Source organism: Kryptolebias marmoratus, linkage group LG18 (genome assembly GCF_001649575.2).
Source record: "Kryptolebias marmoratus isolate JLee-2015 linkage group LG18, ASM164957v2, whole genome shotgun sequence".
NCBI classification, from domain to species: Eukaryota; Metazoa; Chordata; class Actinopteri; order Cyprinodontiformes; family Rivulidae; genus Kryptolebias; species Kryptolebias marmoratus.
In genome coordinates, this window is record NC_051447.1 from 2928544 (window position 1) to 2948373 (window position 19830).

Here is a 19830-nt window from a genome sequence, read left to right on the forward strand (position 1 = left end):
TTAAGTTGAAAATGAGAAGCAAGGGTCGATGAAATAAGGAAATGATGTAAGATTAGCCGGGAGCCCTCTCGCTTGCGTCCTCACTCTACATTACACAACCGGAAGTCCCCCAGTTTGCTTTCTATTTGTTTTTTTAACAATAAAAATGATAACAGCGGCACCTGCACAAGGCTTCTCTGCTGTTTTTCTGTAATTTTTTTTTTTAGTCTAATTTTTTTTTTTTTTTTTTTTTTTTTATTCTTTATTTTTGAAGTATTGAGAGGAATTCAGGGACACAATTTCAGACTCATTAAATACAAAATTCTTTGTCTTTAAATTTCCATTTTTATAAACAGCATTCAAAAATGAAATAAAATAAAACACAAAACGTAAACAAAACATAGAACGGGGCTATTTTAGCGAAAAGTTACTTTTTTGTATATAACAATAGTAAATTTTATAACAGTTATACACTCTGAAGAATGAACCTTCTCTTTTAAATTCTTAATAATCTAGTCTTCTTGCATATTGTGTTTTGTTGATGTATGACATCCATTTGGACCACAAGGTAGTGGTATTTTCAATATTTTTGTGTATTTCTATTCAATAGTGTCTTATAATCGTACAGTCCCAGAATATATGCCAGTGGTTGGGTTCTGTGTTTCCACAGTGCCTTTAGCATTTAGCCCCCCTCCCCCCCCCTCCCCCTGGTATAGGAAGTGTTCTGTTTCGGTGTTATAAAAAATCTAAGCAAGCATTTCCAGTTAAATTCTCTCCATGAATACGAATTGGTACATCTCCAAGTCGTGCAATTCTTCTTTTGTCATTTCCATTTTACTTTCATTTTCCCATTTTGTCTTCACATATAAGGTAGAATGTGTTATTTCATTCACAAGTACCTTATATAACCATGATATAATACCTTTTTTGGATTTTGCCTGATTTGCCATTAATATTTCTTTAAGCACTGGTTCCTGTTCGTCTATATGCTTAATAATTTCCTGATTAATATAATGGCGTACTTGTAGGTATCTATAAAAGTCCTGTTTTCCCAGGTTATAGTTTGTTTTAAGTGTTTGAAAATCTTTTATTTGTCCATTTTTCCATAAATGAGGAATATGTTGTTATGCCTTTAGATGTCCAACTACGGAATCTGGTATCTACTTGACTTGGTTTAAAATCAGGGTCGTAAGCACACCATCTTATAATTCTTAACGTATCATGTAGTTTATATTCCTGTTTGACATCTGTCCAGATTTTTTATTGGGATTTTATCCAGGGGTTTTCAGTTTTGAGTTTAATCTGTTCAGAATCTTTATTCCCCAAGATTACCTGAAGGGGGGTCTGGAGTAAGAGCCAATTCAATGTCCTTCTATCGGGCGTTATAGTTTTTATTACGAATGTTTATCAAGGGTTTAATTTGTGCAGAATAATAGTAGTTCTTTAAGTGTGGTATGTTCATACCCCCTTTTCCTTTTAAGAGCTGTAGTGTTTTAAATCTAATTCTCGGCTTCTTTCCAAGCCATATAAATCTGGAAAGCATTGTGTCTCACTCTATAAACTGCTTTTTTGTAATTTCTGCCGGTAGGGCTTGAAACAAGAAAATAAATCTTGGTAGTAGGTTCATTTTGACAGTTTCAATTCTTTGGGTTAAACTCATGAAGGAGGTGACAGTCCATCGTTGTGTATCCAGTCTAATTTTGGTCAGAAGGCCCTCATAATTACACTTAGCTATTGTGGATGTATCTTTGGGGATCAGGATCCCAAGGTATTTCAAGGCACTTTGGTCTAATTTTAGTTGTAATTCGGCACATAGAGATTTTAATGGGTTATAATTGAATGTCAGTATCTGTGTTTTTTTCACATTCAATTTATACCCTGCAAATTCACCAAAGCTGTTCAAGCTCTGAAATAATGTAGGAAATAATGTATACTTATGTAGACCAACACATCATCCACATATAGTGCCACCTTGTGTGCATCACCAGAGATGTTTATACCTTTAATATTGTCAGTTTGCCTTATTAGTTGGGCTAGCTGTTCTATATAAAGGGCAAACAGTAAAGGAGGGAGTCCACATCCTTGTCTCGTTCCACGCTCTAGTTCAAAGGTATTTGACAAATGTCCATTGATTTTTATCCGTGCATTTGGTTTTGTGTATAGTGACTTGATTACGTTAATAAAATTGGAGTGAAAACCAAACCTCTCGAGTACTTTTTTTTTAATTATTTTTTTTTAAAAAGGCAAATCTCCAACACATTTCTTAATTACAGCTTTACCCATTTGAGTTCTCACATGAATAGAGAGTAGAGTCCGCATGGTTTTGTCCATATTGCCTTTCTGGTATTTTCTTTTACAAATTGTTACTTATTTCAATTATGAACGATAACAGAGATGAACAGAATTGAACAGAAAAAAAAAACAAGAAACAGAAAAGAACATAGGGATTGCACCTTCCCGAGCCATAAAAATCAATGATGTATAACGGGGCAAGTCACTTAATTCACAAGTGCTGTCAAATAAAATCAGATCTAGTAGGTTTTACGTACTGGGTCCATTTGGTCCAGATCTTATAAAATTTTTCTTTTTCAACTTTGAGGGAGAAAAAAATCCTTTCCGTAACATAAATCTGGTAAACAATTTCAATCCATTCGTCAATAGTAGCTGGGTCCGGTTTTAGCCACTTCATAGTTATAGCTTTTTTACTGGCTGCCAGTAGTATAGCCAGCAGTTTCTTGTCTTTGTTAGTCCATGTGTCCAGCTGTAGGTGGCCTAAGTACAATGTTTCACATTTTAATGGAATGTTCATATTAAATACATTTTCAATATGTTTGTGAATCTTTTCCCAATACGTTCTTGTTACCTGGCAGTCCCAAAAAACATGGAAGTGGTTAGCACCTTCAGACTCTCAAAGTCTCCAGCAGGTGTCTCCATTTCTTTGATGTCGTCTCTGAATGGGTGTAATAAAAAATTGAGCAATGTTTTTCCAGCAGAATTCCCTCCATGTATTTGATCCAGTTGAGGCCCATTGCAGTTGGTATATTTCCTCCCAAGCCTTCTTGTGAGATTGTTACCTTTATTTCCTTTTCCCATTTTCTTTTTATATATTCTGTATTCTCGCATTTAGATAGTTGTGTGGCCTTATATAATTTTGAGATAATTTTGTTGTTTGGTCCAGGTTTAATTAATGATAGAAATACCTCCATGAAGTTTGGATCACCTTTTCTTGTCAACTCTTTAAAGTTATTAAAATAATGTCTCACCTGCAGGTACCTAAAGAAGTCATCTTTTTCCAGTCCTTGATCTTTCTGTAGGGTTTCAAAACTCTGAAATTCCCCTTTGTGGACAATTGAATAATAGGTAGTAAGCCCTTTTGTGCTCCATATCTTAAATCTGTTATCAATTCTATTTGGTGCATCATAGGCTCACCACCTCATAATTTTAGATGCATCTCCTACTTCGCAGATTTTTACCATTTCCTGCCAGGATTTGAGGAAGCTACCTGTTATAGTGTCTTCTGGGATCTGCTGTTTTTCCTGTAATTTATGATTGCTAAGTAAGGCTGTTATTGGGATTCCTTTTATTGTTGTGCCTTCAATTTCCTTCCATGCTGCGGTGTATGATGGTGAACATAGGCAGACTAAAGGTCTCAGCTGGGCTGCATGGTAGTATTTCTGTAAAAAGAGAAGGCCCATCCCACCCTTTTCTTTTTTTAATTGCAAAGTGGGTTTTGTTTATATTGATCTTATAACCAGAGATTAATCTAAACTCTTCTAGCAGTCTCATCAGTCTTGGGATTGTCTGTGTGGGTTGTGTTATACTTATCAATAAGTCATCAGCGAACAAGGACAGTTTTTGTTCCCCAGATATCATTGTAACCCCTTTTATATCTGACCTCTGCCTGATCATTTGACTCACGGGCTCGATAAACAAGGCGAAGAGGAGCGGAGACGTGCAACATCCCTGTCTTGTTCTTCTTTCTAAAGTGAATGAATTGGTCAAATCTCCATTGATTTTAATGCTGGCCGTTGGTTTATTATATAACGATTTGAATGTATCAATTATAGTTGTGTGAAATCCAAATTTTGGAAGAACTTTATATAAATAAGACCACCCTACCGAATCAAATGCTTTCTCTGCATCTAGACTTAATAAAAATGCCTCTAGTTTTTGCTGAGTGACTTCTCTCATGCTGTGTAATGTTTTTCTAATGTTGTCTTGGGTCTATCTTTGTCTGACAAAGCCAGTCTGGTCTTGGTGTATTATAACTGGTAATATCACTTCTATTCTTTTAGATAATATAGAGGTGAAGAGTTTATAATCATTATTTAAAAGGCTTACAGGAAGATAATTCCCATATTCCAATTTGTCTTTCCCTTCCTTAGGTATGACTGAGATCATTGCCTCTTGCCATGAGGGGGAAATCTCTTTATTCTCTAAGACCCAGTTGAACGTTTTCTCTAATGTTGGAATTAGTTGGTCTTGCATAATTTTGTACTGCTGTAGTGACTCCATCTGTTCCCGGAGATTTCCCTCCTTTAGGTCTCTTGATTGTTGATTGAATTTCCTCTTTTGTAATTTTAGATATTAATTTCTTGTTTTGGTTATCAGTGATTTTTGGAAGATTGATTTTTTCCAGAAAGGCATCAATCTGGTTGTCGCTACTTATCTGTGTTTGGGAATGTAGTGTTTCATAGTATTTTTAAAGCAGTTTTTGATTTTTCCAGATTAGTTTCTATTTCTTTTGTTACATTGTTTCTTATTTTGTGTATAGTTCTGCAGGCTTGTTGTTTTCTTAACCTATATGATAAAAGTTTCAGGGATTTTCCTCCTGCCTCATAATATTGACTTACAAAAATAAGCTTTTTTTTGAACTTCTTGATTATTTATCATATCTATTTCTTTTTTTAGTTTTATAATCTTATGTTTGATGTTGTCATTCAAGATGTTAGAGTTCAGCCTCCATAGAGTTGACCGTCTCTTATTATTCAGATTGAGATGTAAATGGGACCAGGGTCTGAAAGAGGACTGGTTTCTATTTCAAAGCTGTTCTCCCTTGAACATAAAAAAGTAATCTACGCGGGAGTGGACATTGTGAGCGTGTGAATAATGTGAGTAGTCTCGGTTTTTCGGGTTTCTCTCTCTCCAAACGTCTACGATCCCCATCTCTTTCATCCAGGTGTTTAATCTTCTGCTAGTGTTTTTTGCTTCGGGTTTCCCATTTGATGAGTCAATTTAACAATTACCATACTATCCCTAAAGCTAAACACAACTGCCCCTTTTACACAGGCTCTAGAGGTCCCGACTCCACTCTACTCGGCTTGCTTTGCGCATGTTTACATCTGCATTTTTGCAAAGTCGGCCCTGCTTCTTTGGTCCCTGCTTCAGAGGCCCCGCCCCCCACAACACAAGGAGGCGTTCCTCTGCTACCGACCAAACTGCCCGGTGTAAACGTGATGCATTCTTTATAGAGCTGAGCCGAGTAGAGCAGAGTAGAGCCGGACTTCTGAATTAGGGCCCGTGTAATAGGGGCAAACCTGTCCATGTAACTTCCTAGGTAGGGGTCTATTGAACTGACCCTGTTGGGTCCCGAAGGGAGAAGTCCCCCTCCTCAATCCAGAGGGGTAGGCCCTTACCTGCAACAGTCGCATTCCGGAAAGAAGAAAAAAGAAAAAAAAAAAAAGAGAGAGGGGGGGGTCCTGAATGAACCAGATTATTCAGTACATTTTTTCCACCATTGGTTACAGATTTAGTTGAAGAAATTCCACAATTTCTCCCACCGTCTTCGGTCTGAGGAAGCTCCTCTATGTCTCGGAGTGCACCCTTCGTCGCTCATCGGTCCACTCTCGTCCAGGACAACTGTTGCACTTGCTCCATGAGTGTCTCTGGGGATTTGGTGGTTGGACAATGTGAAGCCTCATCCCAGGAGGTCCTTTGATGCCTCCTCTACCGTGTCGTAGGTTGTGGTTCCATCTTCGTATCTGACACCTAGCCTCGCGGGAAAGAGGGTCTGGAAGTGGATATTATTTTCTTTTAGCACTTTGCGGATTTCTGCATACTCCCTTCATCTTTTGAGTATGAGAGGTGGATAGTCCTGGTCCAGGTTTATATGATTTTCTTGTCAGGTAAATCCCTTCCCCTGCCAGGCTTTACAGAGAATCATCTCTTTGGTTCTGAAGCTTAAGAACTTAATTATGATGGAGTGTGGTGGTGCGTCGGCAGACGGCCGTGGCCCCGTTGACCGGTGGGCTCTTTCAATGTGGAGTTCAGGGGTGTCTTCGTTTATCTCGAGACCTTGGCGGAGTAAGGTTTCGACAAATGAAATCATTGTCGATTCCTTCTCGGATCCCTCCGGTACCCCATACACCCTTATATTGTCACGTCTAGATCAGCTCTCCAGGTCCAGCAGTTTGTCCTCCATCTTAGCATGTAGCTTTAGCATCGCCGTGGCTACTTCCTCAATGTTTAATCCTTTTTTCTGCTTTCTCCATCCGTCCTTCCACCTCTTCCATTCTGTTGTTCACTTTCGCAATTTCTTCTTTTATCGTTTCAAATTGTTCTTTTTTTTCTTGGCGAAAGCCTTTTAGTTCTCGCAAAATCAGTTCGGTGTCGGTCATTTTTAGACGCTGTGCCTCATCACCTGTTAGCTTTGGCCCGCTAGCTGCTACCTGTTGCTGCGTCCTGTCTCTCTCTTCCATCAGATTTCGGTCTGCGTTTATTGCTCAGAGTTATGGTGCGATCTTATCCCCTTTTTAAATCGTTATAATGGTTTGTTTGCTTAAGTTCTCTTGGGGAATTTCTCTAATTAATCCGGTTCAACCAGGAGTGATTTCGCTATGCGACCATTGTGTTGGTGGTCCGTCCCAGAAGTCCCTCTCGAGTATTTTATATAAAAAATCCCAGCTTACTGTATCGAAAGCTTTTTAGGCGTCTAGACTGATCACTGCAGCTGGTATTTGACGTTTTTGAATGTGGTTTATGATATGTAATGTGCGGTGTATATTATAATGGGTTTGTCTCTGCGGGATAAAACCAGTCTGATCGTTTTGATTGATTCGTTCTCTTTTTTTTGGACTCAAAAAGATATAATTTTACCCGTCATAACTGCTTTTAGTGTATGCCAAACTATTTCTGGACTAACCTCTCCATTACTGTTTTCTTTTAGAAATATATTTATGTCAGATTCGGCTAGTTTTATAAATTGAGAGTTATTCAGTATACTTGTATTTAGGATCCTCGTTTATTGTTAGAGTTAATAATAGGGGGGCATGATCAGATAGGTCAATGTTGCCTATTTCACAGTTACAGACCTTGTGGCAATCTATTTTAAAAGTAAAGAAATCTATTCTAGAATATACCGTACGTGCATGAGAGAAGTGGGTATAATCACGACTTGTTGGATATGGACTCCTCCAGATATCTATAACACCATATTCTGACATTAGAATTTTAATTTTCTTTTGTAAGGATGTTTGGGGAATTTGTTTTGAAGAATCCAGCCATGGATTGAGTCTTATATTCCAGTCCCCTCCACAAATAAGTAAGCCTGTTGATTGTCCCATTAAATCAAATAGTTTCTTATAAAATGAAAAGTCACTGCCAGGTGGACTGTATACATTACATAGTGTTACATTGACTCCATCTATTCTACCTGTTATCAACGAATATCTCCCTTCTTTGTCGTTGGTTTCAGAAATAAGTTCGAATGGAACTCTCTGTGATATTAATGTGGCCATGTCCCGTCTATGACCGGACTTATACGATGAGTAATATATTTTAGAGAAGCCCATCCTTTTTAATTTTTCATGTTCCCCAGAAGTAAGATGTGTCTCTTGTTGCATGGCTATCTGCACCTTCTCCTTCTTCATTTTAGATAGTATCTTATTTCTCTTCATGGGATTGAGAACTCCATTTACATTTAATGATGCTAGTTTTAAGGTTTGCTTATCAGCCATGGTTGCTTATGTTTCTTTCAGAAAGTGTCTCTTACTGAACAAAACCATTTATATTTTTTCAAAACTAAAACTAAAATGCACCCCCGTAACAGTAACATTGAAACATGAACATAACAAAAACATAATAAAGTCTTTAACAGAAGGTTTGCTTCCAGAGCAGAGGTTCTAGAGAACTGAACCTTAAAGGAGCTGTTAGAGCTCCAGTCAGGGGAAAGCCCACTCATCGTATATGGTGGGGCCCCCTGACTTGGCTGTGTTGTAATTTTAGCCATTGACCAAGAGTGTATTTTATGTGCTTGAACCATTAAGTCTGTGATTAGTCCGGAACAAACAAGGGTACGGTTAAACACCCGAAGGAACAATTTCTGTTATTTTGTAAAAGTCCGATCGCATTTTCTTCATAGTCACTTATCTGTAGGAGATTGACGTCTGTATTCCTGTAGCTTTTCTTTAATCTGCCATCGGGAGTCCTCGCTCTGCTGGGATTGTGCGCCGCCTGATGTTTCCGCTTCCCGGTGCCCAGGTGCTTGCCAAGATGAAAGCTGTTGTAGTTCCTGCTGGATCGGGTTGACCGGGGGGTGGATGACGGTAACCGGGAAACTCTGTGACGCCATGTCTGCTGTTGCCTCCGCTGCGGTCTGGTACGTGCGGGTCTCCTCTCCATAGAACACCTGTAGCCTTGCAGGGTAGGGGGTTTGGAACTTGATTTTTTTTCTCCTTCAGTATCTTCTTTATTTGATTATATTCTGCACGTTTCTTGAGAATAGCTGGTGGATAGTCGCGATCGATGTAGAAGCGCTCGTTGTTGTACTGTATTTGTTTTTTCTGCCAGGCTCTGCAAATAATTTCCTACTTAGTTTTATAACTGGCAAACTTAATAATGATCGAGCGAGGTTTTGATTGCGCATTAGTAGCTATGGGGGCCAGCGCTCTGTGGGCTCTTTCAATTTTGAGCTCGGCATCTTGTGGGAGATCTAAACTTTCCCAGAGCAGTTTTTCTGTGAAGCCCTTGATCTTGTTACCCTCAGCCTTTTCGGGAATGCCATAAATCCTCATATTATCTTGGCGTGCGCGGCCCTCCTGATCAGTGAGTTTTTCCTCCATGTTGTCTTGGCGTTGAAGAACTTGTTTAATTAGAGATGACGCTGCCTGCATGGCTGTTTCTATTTCTTCAATTCGACCCTCTGCTTCATCTAACCTATCATTGGTACAACGTTGATCTTGTTGGATCTCCAGAAGCTGTTGCTTGTTGTCTCGTCTGAAATCTCTAAGTTCTGTGAGTATGCTATTCGGGCTAGCCTCCTCTATTTCTCCCTCCTCGGCCTCGTGGACCGGGGAGTCGCTTTTGGTGTTTCGTTGTTCTTCTTCATTAATGTTCGCTGCACCAGTCGTTTTCCTCCGTCGTGAGACAACCCTCGTTTCCATCTTCAATAAAATCCCACTTAAAGTTAAATATCATTTGTTTTTGGGTTGTTTTTATTAAACCGTTGGTTAGCACTAAAGTTAAGCGGCCATCTTGGTCATGACCCGGAAGTCGTCTCCCTAATTGGGTTTTTATATGAAATGCGATGCTTTTCTGTCTGTGGTCTAACGTCTGTTGGTTGTTTGATCTGATGTTGGAGGATGTTTTCCTGAGACCTGAGGTTGTCCTAAAATGTACACCATAGGTTTAGGAGTGATAGAGTAATAAAATATACTGGGGTATCCAAAAATAGCAACAGTATTACTTGAGGGTGGGTGATTAAATATATATATATATATATATATAATATCTCACACACAATTTTCTTTCTTTTTTTTTTACTCTTTTGCAAGGTAATGGATAGTGCAACCAAAGTATTTCACTTCATCAAAACCTGTTGTCCATAAACTTATACTTATACTGATATAAGTAACTGAATCATTTTTATTTCAATTTTTTACTGGTAATATGTTTAATATACATCAACAAAGTATGTAGGCCAATGATTTCTAATAGTTTAGAGTTGTGCTTGACATATAAACCTAAAAATCACAATATATTTTAAAGTTACAGTAATCTGAAAAAAGGCATCACCTTTCTGCTGTGTTTTCATGTGGACAGGTTACCTGGACTGATAAACTAACATTAGTATGCACCACTCTTTTAAATTGTCCCTTTTTTTTTGGGTGCCTGTGTATCAGTGGTTATAGCAGTCGTCCTTCAATTAGAGAATTGGAGGTTTGATTTCTGGCAGCAGTCACATGGTAAAGTGTCCCCGGGCAAGATACTGAACCCCTCAATGCATCCAATATTGCACCATCAGTGTATGAATGGAGTTTAAAGAATTGATTAGCTTTCTAGAGATGTAATAAAGTGCTGTTTAAATGTGTGTGTGGATGGGTAAATGAGGGCACAGATTGTGTTGTAAAGCTCTTTGAGTGGCCTGGTTGGCTAGAAAGGCACTATGTAAGTACAGACCATTTATTTATTTGCAGTCAATTCCAACAGAATGTACTGACAGGTTGTTCCTAGATCCTATTGAGACACTCTTCTGCTATAAACTGTGTTTAGTGTTAAATCTATTTTCTGCAGAGGACTCTCAGTAAGCAGCCCCCCTCCTCATCATTCCACACAGATGTCAGGTGTCTGCAGGATCCTACAGTAGCCAAATTAGTTTTATTCATTGTGAACATCAAAAGTGAAAAATTTGAATTGTTAGGAGAAATGTGCAGATTATTAAATTCTGCCATTTTGTTTTTTACAATATCCCACATTTTTAACATCAATTCAGCAATTCCGTCTGTGTTTTCCACATCGCAGAAATGATAGGGTGCTACAACAGGCAGAATGTGCCCTACACATGATCCTGCAATCTTTTTGCTTTAGTCAACACATTTAAATCCTTCTCTAACTAAAATAGTCCTATAATCCACGTTACTTTGAGTGCAGCAAAATGAGTCCAGTCATGATCCACATTGATCAGTCAGCATAATCTGTCCAACAACTACCTAGTACAGAGACTTTCTATAAATGTCCCTACTACTCAGCAACTGAGGCTGTTATAGGGAGCCTTCACAATTATGACTGTTAGTGTGTCAGCACATATACACTGTATTCATGTTAAAGTCTTCAACCAAGAGAAAACACGGAAAGAATTTACTCCACCTCATTAGGTGGGGAAAAAATTGTATAACTCAACACATAAAGCTTCCATAAATCTGCAACAAGTCATCAGAAACTAAATTATGGTAATCTCACTTCACTCGTGACTTTTTTGTTTTTAAATATCTTGAATTTACTATTTCTGTTGAAGTTGTGATTGTTAGTTTCTTTGTGTTTAACAGGACCGACCTTTGGGCAACTGGAGAATAAAGAGACAAGTTGATGGGGAGGAGGAGATCATCTACAAGTTCACCCCAAAATATGTCCTTAAAGCTGGACGGACCGTCACGGTGAGGTTATTTTTCACTCGTTTGTTTCATGTGAGAGTAAAGAAACAGCCCTACTTTTTGTAAAATAAAAAGCTCTTCAGATACAAACTTAAAAGTGAAATAAAACGTGTTTTGAAGCCAACTTAAATCGAAACAAAGTCATAAAAGGTGGGGTTTTTTCCCCTGAGTCTCACATTTCTGGGCTCTACAGTGCGACCAATTTGGACACGAATGCGACCTGATTTCTTCAAAGTAAACCTGGAAAAAAATTTCCAGCTGCACCGGTGCAACCAGTCCTTCAAGTTGGGGGTAGAGATCTGGGGGACGCTGACACAAAAAGTCTCCGTGTGATTTTACTAAGACACTCTAAGCCCATGTCATGGTCTAAACCAATCAGAGATGGTAAAGGGTTTGCACTTTTCTCTGATTGGCCGAGGTTCAGCTATTCCTGTACGTCTCCAAGTTGTGTACTGCAGTCAGAGGTGTGTAAGCTAGGCTAGTTATGAGCAGAGTGGATGTGGCACGGAGAGAAGGGAAAATGAAAAGAACAATTGACAACTTGTTCGTCAAGTCAAGGCCATCTACCTCCCAGGGTACTTCACGCACTGATGCAAAAATGGCATCAGAAAATGAACCAAATACGTTTGGCTCCGAGTCAGAGCCCGCAGAAAGTTAATACATTTTGAAGACAGTGGCTGGACTGGTTTCCCTGGCTAAGATTCAGCAAAGCTGATAATAAGATGCACTGCATTTACTGCAAAGAGTGTGGCAAGGCCACGGCTGGCAGTAATGCATTTGTGATCGGTTCAAATCCATTCAGGATTGAAATGCTAACATTTAGCATTGATATCTTCAGTTTGAGATGTTTATAAGATTTTCAGCCCTTAAACATTTGCACTTATAATTTGGATTTTTTTTTTAAATTTATCTTGAGATGCTCAAGTTGAAATTTTAGGTCATAGAAGGACTTTAAAAACTTCTTCAGTAAGTTAAATGTCTTGTATAATTGTGGTTCAAATAAAGAACTTTGTTTACTAGATTGTTAATTATTCATTTGTGAGTCGATAATGACTTTATGGACAGTGATTTAAAAACAAAGTGAACCTGTAAAACGGCAATGTTAAGTGCAACGCAGTTCAAAATTTGGATGCACCTAACGGTTGTGCTGGTGCACCTTAGAAAAAAAGTTAGGCACACCAGTGCAACCAGGGCAAAACGTTAGTCTGGAACCCTGTATTACATAAATTTTAGATTAAAGCTGAACTGAAATCAAATCTTAAAAAAAATTACATTTCATGTATGTTTTTTTTTTTTTTTTCAACCACATCCACAAAACATTCCAGGGACTTATTTTGTGACCTAAAACTTTAATAAACTGTTTTTAGCATTTAAGCCAATAATTTTAGAAGTGGGGTGTTTTGTGGGGCGAAGTTGCTGTCCTGGGTTCATGACGTGTGCTATGCCCTGGCCAGCCCTTAAAGGATGAAGAACCAAGAACATCTCCACTGTCCGGTTGTTTGGAAGTGGAAGAAGCCTTTTTTTTGTATGAAGAAATGCTGGAAGACTTTGCAGGAGTAATGGATATACAACCATACCAGTATGAGCCTGAACTGACAGCTGGATCTTCATAATCGGATGATAACTCTTCAGATTTGGATTCTGATGATCAAAGTCATGGCCTGCAAAACAACACGTACAACGACCGAGTTGGGATTGTGGAACGGTGAAAACAGATCACTGTCATGACATCAGTACACGGCACTGCAAATCAACTTAAAGACGACAGGAGAGAGCTAATGTTGCTAACTCAAAGCTAACTTGATACTAAGTCGTTAAAAAGGCGACTGCGCGTCAGGATATGGTTCATGAACTCTCACACCACAGTAAACTAATCAATAGCAGTTTCAGATTATGACAATGTTTAATCACACCTGGCTTGTCTATATTTTTTATCAATAACAATCTACTCTGAATCACAAACTGATCTCAGGCCTGTCAGCATTTTATACCTGAATGACAGCACACGTTCACATCACGTTTGAAGTAAAAGTTCCAGTTGCAGTGCACAGGCGTAGTGTAAATATAAAATGTGATCTGTGCTGGCAAAATGAGTTGTAATGTGCATAGGCGGCAGTGCAGGAAAATATAAAATACTGATTTATGCTGTAAATGAGATAAGTGAAAAAGCATGTCCATAAATACACCAAATGTGTAATGCCTCACACACAGATGGGATGCAGTGGGGGCAGAGGAGCACCTCATTCAGGAGGCAAGACAAAACAAGAGCATACACCAAGTGCATAGTAAATTAGGGCAAAATGATGACATTGAATAATTGCAGAACTCTAAACTGTAGCCACTTTTTGATGTTTTTTGTTTTCTTATTAGGAATTTTCTTCATCAGGCCCTGAACTCTTAGTTCTAGAATTGCACCGACTCAGAGTGGCAGCACTTTGGAGTAGCTCTGTACCTCTCATTAAGATTTTTTTTTTTTTTTTTTTAATTTCATTCCTGATTTTCATTGGAAAATATAATTTTTTTTGGACAATTATACATTTTGTCTTGGATGCTGTGCAGCGTGATTGATTTTTCCCAATACTTTTTATATCGTTCTCTTTTGTTATGATGGTAACCATAGCAACAGGGTGGTTTACAACAGGGAGCAGCTGATTAACATTGCAGAAGCAGAAATAAAACGACAACTGAAGCCAGAAATCCCAGAGGAATTGAAAAGGAGGCATCGTGGATCCCTAGCAGGAGCAAAGAGGAGAGCGAGAAGGAGGAAGTTCAAACCATCTCTGCCATCCATCATCATGGGCAACGTGAGATCGTTAGCTAACAAGTTGGATGAACTTCAAGCCCTGATAAGAACTCAGCAAGAGTATCGGGAATGTAGTATTATGTGTTTTACTGAGACATGGCTGCAGGATCATATCCCTGACTCCAACGTCTCTCTGCCGGGCTTCCTAACTATACGGGCAGATCGAGATTTAATAAGTAGCAGGAAAAGGAAAAGAGGTGGATTGGCAGTGCTTGTCAACAACAGATGATGTCACTCAGGACATGTTACTGTGAAGTGTCGTCTCTGCAGTCCTGACATTGAACTATTGGCAGTAAGTTTTCATCCATATTATTTGCCAAGAGTTCACCGGTGTTGTTTTGGTGGCTGTTTACATTCCACCCTCAGCTGTTGCCTACAATGCATGTGATGTCATCAGTTTGGTTGTTGCTAAGATACAGACACAACACCACAATTATTTTAGGGCAATATCTGGTGATTTTAATCACGCCTCACTCTCTGCCACACTGCCAACGTTTCAACAGTTTGTCAGCTGCTCTACCAGAGAAAACAAGACATTGGATTTGTTTTACACAAATGTCAATGATTCATATATTTCCAAAGCAAGACCTCCTCTGGGTGAATCTGATCACAACCTTGTTTTTCTCTGCTCACAATATAAACCCCTTGTCCAGAGACTACCTGTTACAAAAAGGACTGTGAGAAAGTGGTCACAGGAATCTGAAGAAGCCCTACAATGTTGTTTTGATGCTACTGATTGGATTTCTCTTTGCAAGCCACATGGAGAGGACATCAACGTGTGTGCCATGACTGAGTGTGTGACCGACTATATAAACTTCTGTGTGGACAACACCATCCCCACCAGAACAGTGAGATGCTTCCCTAATAACAAACCTTGGATCACCAGTGAACTAAAGGAACTGTTAAACAAGAAAAAAAAGAGCCTTTAGGGAGTTATTGAGGAGTATACAGAAGCAGCTCAAAGTCAAGATCAGAGACAGCAAGGAGGTGTACAGGAAGAAGCTCGAGAGTAAACTGCAAAGGAATAATATCAGAGATGTGTGGTCAGGGATGAAGAAGACCACAGGCTTCAAGCAAAAGGAAGATCGGATAGATGGAAGTCTGGACAGAGCAAATGAGATGAATAAGCTCACCATCCTCCCCTCCTGCCCCCAGCCAAACAGACATCCCACCCTCCTTTGACCCACAGCTTTCCTGTAACCTCAGATGTTTTATCCTCCACCTCAGTCATGGACTCTTCTGCTTCCACAAGTTTGTCTTCCCCCGAATCAGGAGATGCTGCTGCCCTCTTTGCTTCCCCCTCCCACTTTTCTGTTTCTAGAAGTCAAGTGAAGAGGCAGCTGGAGAGACCGAACTGGAACAAGGCTGCAGGTCCAGATGGTGTCAGCCCCAGAGTCCTGAAGGCATGTGCAGAGCAGCTCTGTGGGATTCTGCAACACCTCTTCAACCTTAGCTTGACTCAAGAGAAGGTACCTCTGTTGTGGAAGACATCCTGTCTGGTTCCGGTACCAAAGAAAACTCACCCCTCAGTCATCAACGACTACAGACCTGTTGCCCTGACATCCTACATCATGAAAGTCCCGGAGAGACTCCTGTTGGCCCACCTCAGTAAGCAAACCAGCACATATCAGGACCCCCTTCAGTTTGCCTATCACTGTGGAGTTGGAGTTGAAGATGCCATCATACACCGGCTTCAACAAACCCACTGTCATCTGGACAAAGCAGGCAGCACTGTGAGGATCATGTTCATTGATTTCTCCAGTGCATTTAACACAATTCAGTCTGATCTGCTTGTCTGAAACTTCAGAAGACTCAGGTGGAGGCTTCAACAATCGCCTGGATTAATGAGTACCTAACAAACAGACCACAGTTTGTGAGACTGAAGGACTGTGTGTCTATACAGGTGGTCAGCAGCACAGGAGCACCACAGGGGACTGTACTCTCGCCATTCCTTTTCACTCTATATACTTCAGACTTCCAGCACAAGTCAGACTCCTGTCATCTACAGAAATATTTAGATGACTCTGCAGTCAGTCCCTCCAGGATTTCACGATGTTGCGATCGCAACTATTAACGCAAAATCAAGCAAACCCCACGAAATCGCAACTTTGCCCAAAATACCGCAACTTTCCCGCAACTATAACCAAAATAACCCCAAATAACTCACAAAGAAGAGACATGACGTCTCTTCCTGTTAACATCAGAATGCTGGTAGCATGCAGGAGCAGTGACCGAAGTCAAAATGTGCGCTAATGCTTCACATTTCAGCAAAACACCGCAATAAAGTTAGTTTTTTCGCGCTCCGCGGAGTTAGTGGCATCTAGCTCACGGCTGACCCGAAACAGGAAGTGAACCACCGCGCATGAGAGAAGGGGCCGACAGAGAACGGCTGGCCGACATTAGCGTTCCTGTTTAGACGCCGCTAACTCCGCAGAGCGCGGTTATCCAATATCCAACTTAAAACCAACTTCACTGCGGTCGTAAACCAGTTTCCTCCCCAGCTGCAGAAGAGTGGGGGGGAAGCTGTTTTGCACGTCCTGCAGTGTAATCATCGAACATAAACGCATCGACAAACACTTTGTCTGCAAAACATGTGAGGAGAACTGCAGACGAGGGACAATCCAGAAATGGTCATGAATGTTTATAAGCTATCAAAGTTCTCAAATAAAGCACCTTTTGATAATGTCAATGTTTGTTGGTAATTATCTTACAAAACTAGTAAGTATTTTTGGTTTATATATTAAAAGTTGCGGTTTTTTATTGATTTTAGTATTAAAAAAAATCGCAACTTTTAGGAAAATGCCCTGCGAAATCAGGCATTTTAGCCCGCAACAATCACAAAAAATGTCTGCGAAATCCTGGAGGGACTGTGCAGTTGTCGGGTGTATCAGAGATGGACAAGAATCTGAGTACAGAGATCTGGTGGACCGCTTTGTGGCATGGTGTGAAAACAGTCATCTCATCTTGAATGTGAACAAAACAAAGGAGATGACTGTAGATTTCAGGAGAAACAGGGTCAGACAAAACCCTATTACCATCACAGGAGAAGAAGTTGAGGTAGTTGAGGAACATAAATACCTTGGTGTTCATCTAGACAACAGACTGGACTGGAGACTCAACAGTGAAGCCATCTACAAGAAGGGACAGAGCAGACTGTACTTCTTGAGGAAGCTTAGTTCCTTCAAGGTTTCCAGCAAGATGTTGCAGATCTTTTATAAGTCTGTCGTTGAGAGTGTCATCTCCCCGGCCATCATCTGTTGGGGCAGCAGCATCAGAGCCAGGGACCTCAAAAGACTCAACAACTTGATTAAGAAGGCTGGTTCTGTTCTGGGGATGACTGTGGAACCTCTGGAGATGATGATGCAAAGAAGGATTTTGCATAAAATCAAGGAAATCATGGACAACCCTGGCCATCCTCTTCGTGAGACCGTCATCAGAAAACAGAGTCTCTTTAGTCAAAGGCTTCTTCAGATTAGTTGCCCGTGAAATCCTGGAGGGACTGTATAATAACTCCTTGATTTGAATGAGCTACGTCAACATTTAATTTCCCTTTGGAATAAATAAAGTATTTTTGGATCGATTCCCTCTAGCTGGTTTATTTAAATACATCAGCAGATTCAATCTGGTGACAAAATTTTAATTGTAATTGTTTCTGGCTCCATTTGTGTGAATTTCACTTCCAGGTGTGGTCTGCTGATGCTGGAGTTGCCCACAGTCCACCTTCTGATTTACTGTGGAAGAGCCAGGCTAACTGGGGAACAGGAAGTGTCATAGTGACCTCTCTGATTAACGCTGACGGGGAGGTAAAGATCAGCCTCTTCCTTCTTAATATAAATATAAATTTGATTACTTATTCCTTTTTTTCTCCCTTCCCTTGAATCTGTGGGTTGACTTCCTTTTCTGTAGGAGGTAGCGAAGAGAAGTGTCACCAAGACTCAGGTGGAGGTAGAAAATGGTGAGGGGGAAGAAGATGAAGTGGCACAGATGGTAAAACACAAATTATTTTCTTGTTTTACCCTCATAAGTTTTGTCATTGATACAAGAAAAAAGTGAAAGCAAGAGTTGAATTCTGATTTAGAATAAGTCTGTGCTCATTAGGCCTGAGCCTATTACTGGTTTTAAAGTATAAATGTGTTAAAATGTCATTGTCAAAAGGAATTAAATTTTCCCATCGTATCGTTTCTACAGTTTAAATACACGTGTATGTATGTGTTGTACGTATGTATATGTAATACACACACACACACACACACACACACATATATATATATATATATATATATATATATATATATATATATATAAACAAAAACCCTGCAACCCTTGTATGGTTGTGTTGGCTAATGGGGGCAGTTCCCCTGGATTGACAGACTGGGGTGGTGGTCCCCTTATTTAAGAAATGGGAACCGGAGAGTGTGTTCAAACTACAGAGGGATCACACCCTTAAGCTCCCCTGGTAAGGTCTATTTGGGGGTTCTGGAGTAAAGGGTCCGTCGGATAGTCGAAAGTCAAGATTCAGGAAGAGCAGTGTGGTTTTCGTCCTGGTCGTGGAACACTGGACCAGCTCTACACCCTCAGCAGGGTCCTTAAGGGTGCATGGGAGTTCGCCCAACCAGTCTACATGTGTTTTGTGGACTTGGAGAAGGCGTTCGACTGTGTCCCGCAAGGAATCCTGTGGGGGGTGTTCCGGGAGTATGGGGTACTGGGCCCTTTAATACGGGCTGTTAGGTCCCTATATGACTGGTGTCAGAGCTTGGTCCGCATTGCCGGCAGTAAGTCAGACTCATTTCCGGTGAGAGTTGGATTCTGCCAAGGTTGCCCTTTGTCACCGATTCTGTTCATAACGTTTATGGACAGAATTTCTAGACACAGCCAAGGTGTTGAAGGGATCCGTTTTTGTGGCCTTCGGATCATGTCTCTGCTTTTTGCAGATGATGTGGTCCTATTGGCTTCATCACGCCGTGATCTACAGCTCTCGCTTGGAACGGTTCGCAGCAGAGTGTGAAACGGCCGGGATGAGGATCAGTGCCTCCAAATCCGAGGCCATGGTCTTGAGCCGGAAAATGGTCGAGTGCCTTTTCCGGGTCGGGGAGGATGTTTAAGTATCTCGGGGTCTTGTTCGCGAATGAGGGAAAAATGGAGTGGGAGATCGACAGGCGGATTGGTGCAGCGCCTGCAGTGAAGCGGGCGCTGTACTGGTCTGTCGTGGTGAAGAGAGAGCTGAGTCAAACGGCAAAGCTCTCGATTTACCGGTTATCTACGTTCCTACCCTCATCTACAGTCACGAGCTTTGGGTAGTGACCGAAAGAACGAGATCGCGAATACAAGCGGCTGAAATTAGTTTTCTCCTTAGGGTGTCTGGGCTCTCCCTTAGAGATAGGGTGAGAAGCTCGGTCATCCGGGAGGGACTCAGAGTAGAGCCGCTGCTTCTCCATGTTGAGAGGAGCCAGTTGAGGTGGCTCGGGCATCTGGTGAGGATGCCTCCTGGACGCCTCCCTGGTGAGGTGTTCCGGGCACGTCCCACCGGGAGGAGACCCAAAGGAAGACCCAGGAAACGCTGGAGGGACTATTTCCTCTTTCACACGTACCCTAACGGTCCCTGCTCCACTCCACTCGGCTTGCTTTGTGTGAATTTTCACCTGCATTTTTTCTAGGCCGGTCTCTGCTTTTGAGTAGGGCCAG

General features: G+C 40.7%; 1 protein-coding gene across 1 annotated transcript in view; it reads left to right on the top strand.

Moving 5' to 3' along the window:
* lmnb2 (lamin B2) overlaps window positions 1-19830 on the top strand; it is a 70940-nt gene that overhangs the window by 48479 nt on the left and 2631 nt on the right. The window contains exons 10-12 of the mRNA XM_017439812.3: window positions 11241-11348; window positions 17832-17951; window positions 18055-18135. Coding sequence (XP_017295301.1) covers window positions 11241-11348; window positions 17832-17951; window positions 18055-18135 — 309 coding nt within the window. The remainder of the gene's footprint in view (window positions 1-11240; window positions 11349-17831; window positions 17952-18054; window positions 18136-19830) is intronic.